Below are 12,860 nucleotides of genomic sequence, written 5' to 3' on the forward strand. Positions count from 1 at the left end.
TGCTGTTCTATTCATATCTTTATGGATAATCCTACTTTAGTAAAGGACTGGTTGATTGTTTTCAAGACTTTAAAATTGCATTTCAGGAAAGTGCCTCTGTCATAACACTTGTCCTTCTATTGTTTTTATCTTTTACTTTTATATTTTCCCTTGTGATGATAGAAAATTTCAGTCTTAATTAAACCTTTTTATCTAATTTTCGTTAGATGATTCATAAAGGGGATACATTTTAATGCTTTAGGCAATGTAAATTGAATTAAAGAAGACTTCTGAGCAAAAGATACCCATGCTATCACTGCTTTTTGCTTTCTTTGTTTTATTTAGTCTTCTTGCTTTAAGCTGTGGTGACCTAGTCAATGTCATGGCCCTGCCTGCCCACAAACGTCAGTGGTGTTTGAAGTGCACAATTATATTCCTGTTTCTTTCTACCTTACTCCCTACCTTTGATCCCAAAAGTATTTTCTCATCATCATCTTCATTATTATTATTATTATTTTGCTCCTAAATATTTAGCTTAAAATCTCATTTCTGGCTTTTCCGGCTAAGCTTCTATTGCGAGGAAAACTTTTCTTCTCCAACTTAGAACTTAGGTCCAAGTGATCAGGGCTCTGTCACTTAATTGACAACAGACAGAATAACAGGAGAAAAGTTTATTTTACACACAGGTGGCAGCGCTCTTTAAGGAGTGGCTTGCTGAACAACTAATACCGGCTTAACCAAAGGGGGTAGTTTTAGGGCTTCAGTAGGAAAATTTGGAATGTTCTATTGGGTGTATTAAATCCTAATGCTAATAAACAGTATCCTTCCTGGCTGGAAGCTCCCCAGGAGGGAGATTAATGGCAGCTGAATTTTTACTTCCTGGTACTGGTGCTAACGCTTATTCTTGCTCTAAGGGTGGGTCAATGACAGCTGTATTTTTTGGAGGTTCTGCTTAAGTTTAGATAGTGTTTCTTTCTGTGGCTGCTTTTTGTTCAGATATTTTCATGTCAAAGTAATGTTAATGCCACTTTGGTGGGCTGTTGGTCCATTCAGTTTCTTTTCTGACTTTTGCTTTGGTTTCTGTACTAAATCGTCCCTAAAGTGTTCAGACTGCCTCTAGATCCAGGGCCTCCAATTATTGTGTTAAGTTTTACCTGATCCCATTGTTCCCCTTCACCTCATTCAACCCCACTTCTGTCCTACTACTTGGTTGATACTCAAGTCAGGTTAGTGCCTCCCTCTCTTCTTGAACAAAGGAAGATTATGGGAAGGACCGAGTCAAAGTGAGCTACACATTTACTAAATAATGCACATTGAAATTTGTCACTTGGTTGGAAAGATAATATTAAAAATTTATCATCTTAACAGTAACATAAAAATTAGAGTGCTTTGACAAAGCAAGATGTCACTCAGGGGTACAGATATCAAGTCTCTGGCCATCCAAGACCTGAAAAGTAGGAAATGCCGTTTGGTTCATGGCTATCATCTTTTTTACAGTTGCAACCTATTGCTGACATACTGCCTACCATACTTATCTGCAGAATAAATCATTTCTGATCATAATGCAGCCCAATCTTGTAATTTATATGGCTAACATCTTTGATTATTTATATTAGCAGAAAGTCATACCTGAAAATGTATAATTTGTAAAGAAACAAACCTTATCCCTACAGTTTTGGAGGCTGGATATTCCAAGGTTCAGGAGACACATCTGGTGAGGGCCTAATTAGTAGGAACTCTCTACAGAGTTCCTAGGTTACACAGGCTATCACATGGCAAAAGAGGCAGGAGTGTTTTTATGTGTTTACTTGCTCTCCTTGTAAAGCCAACCAGTCTGCTCTCTGATAACCCATTAAGACATTACCCATTAATTTATGAATGGATTAATCCACTCACGAGGGCATAGTCTTCATGATCCAATCACCTCTTAAAAGCCCCACTTTTCAGATACCATAGTTGGATTTCTCACCCTCTTAACACTGGTACAATGGAGGTCAAGCTCCAACATGGGCTTGGAGGGACATTCAAACCACAGCACTGTCTTAGTTCATTTCTTCTGCTGCAACAAAATACCTGAGACTGGATAATTTACAAAGAACAGGAACTTATTTTCTCACAGTTCTGGACACTGGGAAGTCCAAGATCAAGGTGCCAGCAGATTTGGTGTCTGGTAAGGGCTACTCTCTTCTTCCAAGATGGAGCTTCTTGCTATATCCTCACATGGTGGAAGGGGAGAACATCTTACTCCCACCTCTTTTATAAGGTGCTAATCCCATTCATGAGGGCTCTGCCCTCATGACCTAATCACATCCTAAAGGCCACACGTCTTAATACTGTCACATTAGTGATTAAGTTTCAACATATGAATTTTGAGGGGACACATTCAGACTATAGCAAGACTGAAATAATTTCTTCTAAAACTTACTATTTAAGGCAAAACTGTGAAAATAGTTTCCTTAGGAGCAATTACCTCTGTATTTGTTTTGAAATGCTGATTATTGTTACTCTGCAATTTCATTTTCAACTTAATGGGATTTCTAAAGTAGATTAATAACACTTTACTTTGAAGGATGTATTTGTTGTGTGAAATAACAATATTTAGATAATTTCAATATACTGAAATAGAAAACTTTTGGGGTAATCAGTCAGCCCAAAAATGCTGTAACAATAAGAAGCAACAATATACTTGGACCCTGTGGGTCTGCTAGAACGGGTAGGCAATCAGCTTAAAGAATTTGGGGGGAATGTTTTATATTTTATATTAAATATTTACTAATAGCCTAGATTATTTAAAGGAGAATAACATGGGTTAATAACCACAATGGTAAAGTTCAGCTGGAAGGGAAAGATATATCAGTCCTAAAGAACACATTATAAGTTGAGAAATGGATATTATGTTCCTAAGATAGAACCACAATATTTTAGGTCATCTGCATTATCAAATCTGCTAGATAAATGGTGTTTACACTTTTTCATAGGAGCAAAAACATGCTACAGTTGCATCTTTATAGGGATTCTTCTAGGAAATATGACAGCTTAGGTAAGTTTCTTTCTTTATTTATTTTATTTTGGCAGCTGGCCAGTACAGGGATTGAACCATGGACCTTGGTGTTATCAGCACTGTGCTCTAACCAACTGAGCTAACCTGCCAGCACTAGGAAGGACTATTAAAAGAGGAAAATAGCCCACTGAATTACATATCAGGAACAAACCACCTGGTTTACAGACAATGGCTCTCTTTACATAGTAGTGTGTATAGACAGGGCACTGATGAAGCATGCCAGAGAGGCTTGCTCCTGCAGACCCCTGTAGCCTCATTCAATTTAAGCATTTCTTTCTTTTTTAAAAAATAAAGTGTATGAATAAGAAAATATAGTACGTAGTATGGCATGTCACAAAAATTTTTCAAACATCTTTGTTGGCTAATCATCAGTTGGGTTGTATCATGAAAAAATCTAGTGATATGATTAAGGAAGGCTGTAAAATTTTATTTATTTACTTAAGGGAGGAAGCTTTCTAAAAGCAGGACCACTTTTCATTTTGTAGGATGGTTAAAGCATGATCCTATTTAAAAAAGGATCCAAGTTTCTATTAACTTCCTAATCAGATTTTATATCCTGAAATCTAATTTCATGAGCAAATACTGCTGGTAGACATTTCAGAAAACACCCCACTGACGGCAATGATTTATGCTGTGGTAATGAGTTGACTCTCTCCCATGCTCTCTTTTCCTTTCCAGCATTTGTAAAAAAAGACCGCAGCTATGCTGCAACTATTTTAGGCAGTTTTGAATGATAGCAATATAATATCTTTCTTAACTCTAATACGTATGTTTGTAACTACACTTTAATTTACATCAACTCTTTCTAATGACAGGCCACTTTACTTTGAGTTTATTTGGATAACACTTTCTACATACGTTTTACTACCCCAGGCTAGTAGGCTGACAAAATGAGGAAGCAGACTCCATGTGTGATATTTTAAAGGCAGGAAGATGCCAAAAGCATTGCAGGAAGAAACGTATTCTTAAAGATTATTACCACGGTGTCTACCAGAGTAAGGAGTAGGTGGCATAATATTCTGAGATATAAATTCTCTGAGGCAGAACATAGAATTTTACTACCTAAATGTAATAAGATGTATTGTGCTATCAGCAAAGGCCATGGAGCTCTATGTGATTAAAATAAAAAAGGATCCAAGTATCTGCCTTTAACTACCATTTAATGACAGTGATTTTTTTTTTTTTTCTTGAGCATTTATACTGGAAGTCAAGAAAGAGGCAAGAGCAGCAGGCTTTCTAATAATAACATGAGTAATAACTAACAATTGCCCTTCGCTTCTTCCTTAGTTCTTAGCAGTCTGTGTATATTCTCAAAGAAAGTCCTCTTCTTTCATTTTAGTTTATATGGTAATTGAAATATTAGTTTAAAAAATGTGTTATACACCACATGCTGATGAAGGGAGTTTGGCATTAGATTTACATTAGGAAAGATTCAGCAAAAGAGTACTATGTACCAATCTCTTTTACATGTTATCTCATTTGTTATTCATGGTAACCTTGTGAGGTACATACTATCACCACTTACTTTTACAAATTTGGAAAATTAGGTCCTATAATGTGGTCTCCTAGTATGAAACAGAGCTGGAGCTGGCTCATACTAGGAGAGGAAAGCCAATTGTTAAATATTCAGTACTATTTTTGGTAGCATGAAATTGGCCACGATGGGAGTGTTTACACCATGAAAATCAGCAAAGGCTAAAAAGTAGGGCTGCAGTCTTCCAGTCTTACCACCCCTCTTGGAGCATGTTTAGCAGTGCACCACTGCCAGTGTCTGAATTTCAGTGCATGGATCAAACCCATGTTTGCACTATACATAAAGCACATAAGGCATACTCCTTCCTTTCTTACAAGTTTACAAAACTTTTCAATTCCTAAACAATTAAGAACAATCTAATTCAGAACTTCATAAGATACAATTACGTAACAGCACTCTAAGGCACCTCCCCTTAATCCTTGGTTTTAATTTCTTCTATATTTTTCAAGTGTATTTGCCTTCCTCATTTAATGGAAACTTCTTGAGAGTTGAAACACTCTTATGTATTTTGTATTTTTCCTTTATGCCTTCTGGGATATTTACTGGAATAATAAAATTGAGCTGGAAAATGATAGGTGAAAGTACTAGAGAATAGGTCAAAGTGTAGCATTGGCTTTGATTATTACAAAGTGTTATTATGTACCTAAAATGTCATCATGAGTATAATCACATTTTAAATACTTCTATTTAATTTCCAGATTGTAGTAACTATATTTTAGAATTCAATTTATAATCATTGTAGTGGCTAGCTTAAAAAAAATGGTACATAGGTTTTAGTATAGATACTACTATATGCTACCAGTATATAAGCAGAGTGTTCAAATAGTCTTGAGATTTTCAGAATAATAGAAAAAAATAACGTCTTAGATTCTAAAATTTAGCAAAATAATGAAATAGTGTATGGGGAATCTTCCCCCATCACCTGACAAAAGCAGAACCAAAGAAATAAAAAATGATAAATAAAAAACCCAGAATTCCCAAGTACTATTTATTGATTTTAAAATAGCATACTTTTGTATAATCACTAAACTCTGCAATGGCCTATCCATATAGAAATGTCTATTTGCTAAAGCTGATATTTGAAAAATCATATACACGCACAAGCTAAGAAATGTTTGTCTCTTTTCAATTTCAGAGGAGCCTATGGTCACGAAATAGGGAAACGTCCTTGGATTACAGGAGATGAGAGTATTTTGGGTCTTATAAAGGACATTGTTGGTAAGTACAAAACACAGCAATTTTTTTTCCCAAAAGAATTATAAAGATATTATCATTAAGTTATGAACAAAGGTTATAATGTCAAAATCTTAATGAAATACGTCCTAATTTTCTATTTTCATCCTGATTTTCGGTAAAGAGTTGGTATACCTTTAAGTTAGACTTGTTCATTCAAAGGTTGCTGTAATGGACAGAACCAGGTTATTTGGTACAAAATAAAATTTATATGTTATTTTTTCTTCTGTACTTTTATGTAAAACACATGCATTGTATTAATTTAAAATTAAGTAAATGTCATAAAAATCAACTTAAAAGAATTTTCTATAATTTAAATATATGATAAAATGAACACTAACCCTCACATGATAAAGGTGTAAAACACCAATTGTGTTTTGGCTCATTTTGATTTAATACTTGGGGATCTATTTACACTTAGGCTTAGCGTTGTTGAAAATAATACAGCTGATGCTGTTTATGTGTTTCCTACAGTGATTTATATGTGCTACCAGTGGTATTCAGATCATTTTAGATGGCAAATGTGTTAACATTTTGAGAAAAGTTATGTATTCAATTAGGCTGAATATTCACCACTGCCTGAAATCTTATGTGAAATTTAGGGTACTGAGCAAAAAAAATAATGAAATTTTAGCAATTGGAGTAGTGTTATTTGGACATATTTGAAGGACTTAGGGAAACCCTGACTTTCAAAATTCCTTTTCAAACCTCATTCCGTTATAAGCAAGTATAAAAATATCATTGCTTTGTCCCATTTGGATCTTGGCTTGTAATCAGAAGACAAAATCAAGTTGGGCTGGAGGGGACACGGAATTAGAGTGAAAAAAATAGGATTTATATGTAGAAAGAATTATGGCAACTGTCAAGTCATTAAAATTTGGAGAATATCTTGTTTATTAAAAGATAATTATTGAATCTCTGCTATGTATCAGGACTTGTGTTAGGCACTGACGACTTGCCGTCCTCATCATCGTGCACCTCCCAGTAAAGGAAGATACCAAAAAACTGTAAAATTAATATACATGCATAAGCAAGTAAAATACAAAGAAATATAAAACTAATCATGATCTATGCTACAAAAGATATGTAATTTTCCAGTTGAAGGAGGACTGAACACATTTAACTACTCTTTTTTCCTTCATTCTCACTAAAGAACTCTTACTGGAATTAGAAAAAATAAAAATGTTGTCGAACCCAAAGGACAAAATGGAATGACAGAGGAGATGATAGCAATGACATTTAGGGAACTGGCTAGTAGGTGAACAAGTAATAACTGCCTTTGGTTAAAAAAAAAAAAAAAAAACGGAAACCAAATCCTGATCTCCCGATGGTGCGAAATGAAAAGCCACCTGCTTTACCTTGAAGATCCTTCAGAGGCTTGGGAATTACTCAAATTAAGCACCTCTAGAAGTGGGGGTGAAGATAGGAATACACACAGAAAGATTTATTGAAAGTCTGTCTAAAATGTAGTTAGTGTACCAGATCCCCTTGCCCACTCCTTACTGCTGGTGAATCCTCCTATATCCCCACTCCAGGAGAAGACTGGAGGATTAGTCTCTGGAGAAGGGAGAAGAAAGGGTCTCAGGTGAGGACATGTATACTGTATTAGTCAGCCAAGGCTGCCATAACAAAATACCACACACTGGGTGACTTAAACAACAGAAATTTATTTTCTCACAGTTCCAGAAGCTGGAAGTCCATGATCAAGCTGCCTTCAGGCTTGATTTCTGGTGAGGGCTCTCTTCCTGTCTTGTAGATGACTGCCTTCTCCCTAGGACCCCCTGTGGCCTTTCTTTTGTGCATGGGAGAAGAGAAAGTGATCTCTGATTTGTCTTCCTCTACTTATAAGGACACCAGTATTATTAGATTAAGGCCTCACCCTGATGACCTCATTTAACCTTAATTACCAATTTATAGTCTCCATCTTCAAATACACTTGCACTAGAGATGAGTATTTCAACATATGAATTTGGGAAAACCCACCTCAGTCCATAATATACACCATAGTGGAAACAAAAGGTTAAATATGTGTTTATCCACTTGTGCTCTAATTTAGCTGCCAGTACCCAGGCAGGAGACTGGACAAGTCTCTCTGTGACATCGGGCAATCTGAAGAGACTGATGTGATAGGGTTTCCCAGCACAATGGCCCAGTGGGTTCACCTTTCAACAAACCCCGCCATGTGCACAGAGGAGAAGGCACTCATGTGTTTAATACACCCAGATTACAAAACTTTCAAGGAAAATCTGTTTTTAGTTTATGAACCACATGAATATGTTAACCTATTCAAAAAATTTTTTTAAAAACTCAGTCGAAGAATTGCAAGCAAAACAAGCAAGCTCTATTTCTTATTAGTTGTTGTTGAGTAATCATTACACTATACAAATTTCTGTTTTTTAAGGCTGTATTATAGAATCAGAATTTTGACTTCTAATTTAAGATAACATTGAGTACAAAGTGAAAATGTTCTCCCCTATGACAAGCACAGAGAAATGATAGGAAAAAACACTGAAATTAACAAATATGTAACACTAGTAAAAAAAATAAATAGACATCTCCATAGACCAGAAATATTGCTATTTCTGAAGAGAGGAGTATTTGGAAGTATGGAAGTGCAGTATTTGGGGGGCAGCACATGCAGCCAAGCTCAGTATGAAGGACCTGAGTCAGGGACTTTCATAAGAAGCTTCAGGCACATCTGTGTAGCCCTGGATGCTTGGGTCTGGAAACCAGGGCCAGAATCTTTGATCCAGGTCTGGTAAAGGCCAAAACTCCTGCCACACCAGTAGGTTCTCAGGAACCCAGAGCACCTAATCAGGCTGTCGGAATTATCTAGAGGAGTGTATATTCCCAGGGAGGAAATTCCCACCTGAACAATCCTGGAATGCATTTAGGGGTGTGATAAATGGTTGTTTAATAAAGCCTTTATTTGTGTTCATTTTTTAGAAGCCAATTGTATTCATTTAAATGTGTAACATGTAAGTAAAAAAAACCTGAAAAAAAAATCCTGGATTAATTTAACCAGATAATGTTATGTTTTTCTTAGATGTGGAATTTTTTTCTTTATTAGGTTTGCTTTCAGAACATAAACTGCATTCTAATACTGTTATTTTGTGCTTAACATTTATCATCCTCCAAAGAGGAGTTAGGATTTTTATATACAGGCCAGGAAAGTGATAAGGTGGTATTATTTAGTGAGATTTATTTATGAAGTCAATAAACCCTGAAAGAAGGTTTCCTTCGACCCTTTAAAACTTTACAGCTCTATTACACCTTATTAAATATGCAGATGTTTTGTTGCCCAGTGAATACACGTATGTCACATAAAGATCACTGAAATTTCAAACCAGCCACCTCTCATTATATTTACTAGGGGAAACAAAAAAAATAAAAAGACTATAAATATTCAGTCTTGTTTTAAAAAGTAAAGAAACTAAACTTATTTCAATTTTTTTTTTTAAAGAAAATTTGTCAACCCTGGCTTTAAGGAGTTACTTGTATTTGAAATACCACACAATGTAATAGAATACATATTCTGAGATATTTTCCAATATCAGCAACCAATTATCTGACAACAAAACTGGGTGTTCATCAATTCAGTTCTGACACTGACTTCTCAAAGTTGGTGCATACTCGACGGGTTAAGGTCTCATCCCAGTAGACTGCCCCCACTTCAGATTCCAATCACAAGTTGGCCAGTTAGTTCAGTTGGTTAGAGCGTGATGCTAATAATACCAAAGTCAAGGGTTTGATCCCTGTACTGGCCAGCAAAAAAACAAAACAAAAACAAAAAAACTAGAACATATGCCAGAGACCACCCATAATTTCAAAAGACCAGCTATAAATTTCGGGATTTCTGCAACCCCATCCTCAGGTTTGATAACTTGTTAGAGCAGCTATCAGAACTCAGGAAAACACTTCACTTTTGTGTACCAGTTTATTATAAAGGTCATAACTCAGGAACAGTCAATGGAAGAGTTGCATAGGGCAAAAAATGGGGGTGGAGGTGGGGACAGGCTGTAGGTGTGGAGCTTCTATGCTTTCTTCAAACACACCACCCTCTCAAAACTTAGATGTGCTCCTCACCCAGACCTCTCTGAATCTCACTGTTCAAAAGTTTTCATAGAGCTCAATCCCCAGTCCTCCTCTCCTCCTGGGAGGGCAGTGGGTGCAGCTGAAAGTTCCAACCATCTAATCATTTGGTTTTTCTGCTGACCAGCCCCGCCCTAAGACGGCTCCTTAGCATATACTGAGGTGTGATCTAAAGGGTCTTGTTATGAATAACAAAAGACATTTTTTATCACTGGGAAAATCCAAGTATTTCAGTAGCTCTGTGCCAGGAACCGGGAACAAAGACCAAATACTCCATTTCTTAATACACCACACTTATGGGACAAACTTCATTTAGTTATCAGTATTGTTGTCTTTGGATGCCATGTTAATTAAATTGGAGATGTTTGGTCTCAAAATATAATATGGGATGTGAAAGATAACAATTATTTCTTGAAATGGCCAAAATCAGTTTTGTAGACATGAAACCCAATAAACAATATATATATAATTTTCCAAAGTATCAAACTTTATGAGAAATGCATTGCCACATTTCATTTGAAATCCAGTAAATGAAGGTGAACTTTAATGGATATTTTGTTAAGTATCTGTTTTGTTCTCTACAATTCATAATTTATCAAGGGAACTATTTCTACTATTTTTTTGTTGACCAACAAAATACAAATTGACAGTATCTGCAAAAGTGAATTATAAGTAATATTTTAAAAGATTGATATTTATTTGTATTTTAAAAATTTCAGTAACTATTATTTCCCCAATTTATTTACTTCTAAGATTGTATATATTAGTCAGAGAAATGTTCCTTAAGTCAGATTGAAAAATGAATGAGTTCACTCTGTTTGCTTTAATAGGAACAGATTCTTTTAGAAGTTATTTGTGTGTGTGTGCATGTATGTGTGTGTTTATGTGTTCATTTTGTTAGCTGCATACCCTTTGCAGGTTCCTTTTTTGCCTTGGTTGGTTACTACGAAGTTCTGAGAAAAATTTGGTCAAGTTTAAAGTAGCAAAAACATTTAGACATTTAGCAGCTTCTAATTTGTTTCTCATCTACGTACCTTATGGTCTATTGCTATTTTTTATTATTCTTCCTCACATTGTAATACAAGAAACCTTAAACCCCCTTTTCAAGTAGATGTGGTTTAAAATGTAAAATAATTTAAAAAGTTGTTTGGTAACAACAGTAAAGAGTAGAAACAGTCAAATTTATTTTTCCTATTTGCTAGGCTATCTAAATATGTCATGAGCAAACAGACATATTGTACATTTTGGGTCATGATTGAATCTTCCAGGTCCTTAAAACCACAGCCTTTATTTCACTATAAAATTTCTCAAAAACAAGCAACAAGAGGATAATAAAAATTATTATGTGTACAAATTGATAGAGTGGATAGAGAAGGGAGACAATGAGCAATCTTATTTATTCATAGACATAGAAAAGAATTTCAATTTCAGATGTGAAGAAAAACTATTAATAAAACATTTTATATAGAGCCAGTGCTGCAAAACATGGAATGACTTTTCCTTATAATTAATGTCATATTATCAAGGTGCTAGAAATAAAATTGCTGAAGAATATTATTAGTAATATTATTAAGCCTACTTCTCCCTAGGCACATAAAAATCACAAAGGACTAGATACGTGCATTTGGGCTTATAAAAATCTTGTCATGCAAACATAAATTTGCTTTATGAAACTTGTAGTTGACCCTTAGAGAAGCAATAATCCCTGGAAGCTTTCCCCACAGTTACAGACCCTTAGCCATACAGTAGCCACCCTAGAGGCCACAGAAATTTGCTACGTGAAAAACAGAGTATAAAGTACTTGCACTTAGCCTGATTACAAACCTGAAAACCAAATCCACAATAACATTTGCATCTGCATAATAAAATATGCAGAACACGATGGGGCAGTTGTGAGAGCCATAATGAACCCTCTTATCAAATGTTGGCACATAGCAAAGGATCCATAAACTTTAGCTTCCCAGGCTTTGAGACAAGAAGGCAGTGCCTGCATTTAACTAAGCTTCTCCTTTTGGTGAATTAAAAAACGGTGGTAAATAAAATAAACAAGTAATAAGCAGGAAAACACTCTTCAGTTGAGACCTGTGCTCAAACCCATATCTAATGAAGTGATTCAAATCTTAACATTTATTGCAGTGAGTTGTACATCAATCATAATCTTCTAAAGTAAAGATCCTTTCAAATACTGATAACTTCCTGGAAGCTTTTTTTCCCTAAAAAACTTATTCATTCATTTATTTTTGATTATACATATTTATGGGGGGGGTACAGAGTTGACTATCAGTATTTGTGTACACTATGTGATGATCAAATCAATATTATTAGCATTTTCATCATTATAAATCATAATTATTCTTTGTCTCCCTTACCCAATTACTCCCTAATGCCCCTCCTCCACCCCTTTCCCACCTCAAGAAACTATAGCTCTTTTCTCTCCTGAAAGTTCAATGCTTTATTGTGGCTTGCCTTCCTTCCTTCCTTCCTTCTTTCCTTCCTTCCTTCTTTCCTTCCTTCCTTCCTTCCTTCCTTCCTTCCTTCCTTCCTTCCTTCCTTCCTTCCTTCCTTCCTTCCTTCCTTCCTTCCTTCCTTCCTTCCTTCCTTCCTTCCTTCCTTCCTTCTTTTCTTAGCTCCCATTTATGAGGGAGAACATGCAGTATTTCTCTTTCTGTGCCTGGCTTACCCCCTTTCCCCCTCCCCTTTTCCCATCTCTAGTAAACTACAGGCCTGCTCTCTCCCAAAAGTTCAACATTTTAGTGTGGTCTTTCTTTCTTTCCCTTCTTCCCTCCTTCCCTCCCTTCTTTTTCTTTTCTTTTCTCTTCTTTTCTTTCTTAGCTCCCACTTATGAGTGAGGACATAAGGTATTTCTCTTTCTGTGCACGGCTTATTTCACATAACATAATTTTCTCCAAGCTCATCCATGCTGCTGCAAATGATAGAATTTCATTCTTTTTTATGGCTGAG

The 12,860-nt window shown here is 35.6% G+C and overlaps 1 protein-coding gene across 1 annotated transcript in view; it reads left to right on the forward strand.

Moving 5' to 3' along the window:
- The window catches only part of KYNU (kynureninase), a 79,022-nt gene that overhangs the window by 33,936 nt on the left and 32,226 nt on the right, over positions 1-12,860 (forward strand). The window contains exon 3 of the mRNA XM_063113309.1: positions 5,710-5,792. Within this exon, the coding sequence (XP_062969379.1) occupies positions 5,710-5,792 (83 nt within the window). The remainder of the gene's footprint in view (positions 1-5,709; positions 5,793-12,860) is intronic.

Source organism: Cynocephalus volans, chromosome 1, assembly GCF_027409185.1.
Source record: "Cynocephalus volans isolate mCynVol1 chromosome 1, mCynVol1.pri, whole genome shotgun sequence".
NCBI lineage: Eukaryota > Metazoa > Chordata > Mammalia > Dermoptera > Cynocephalidae > Cynocephalus > Cynocephalus volans.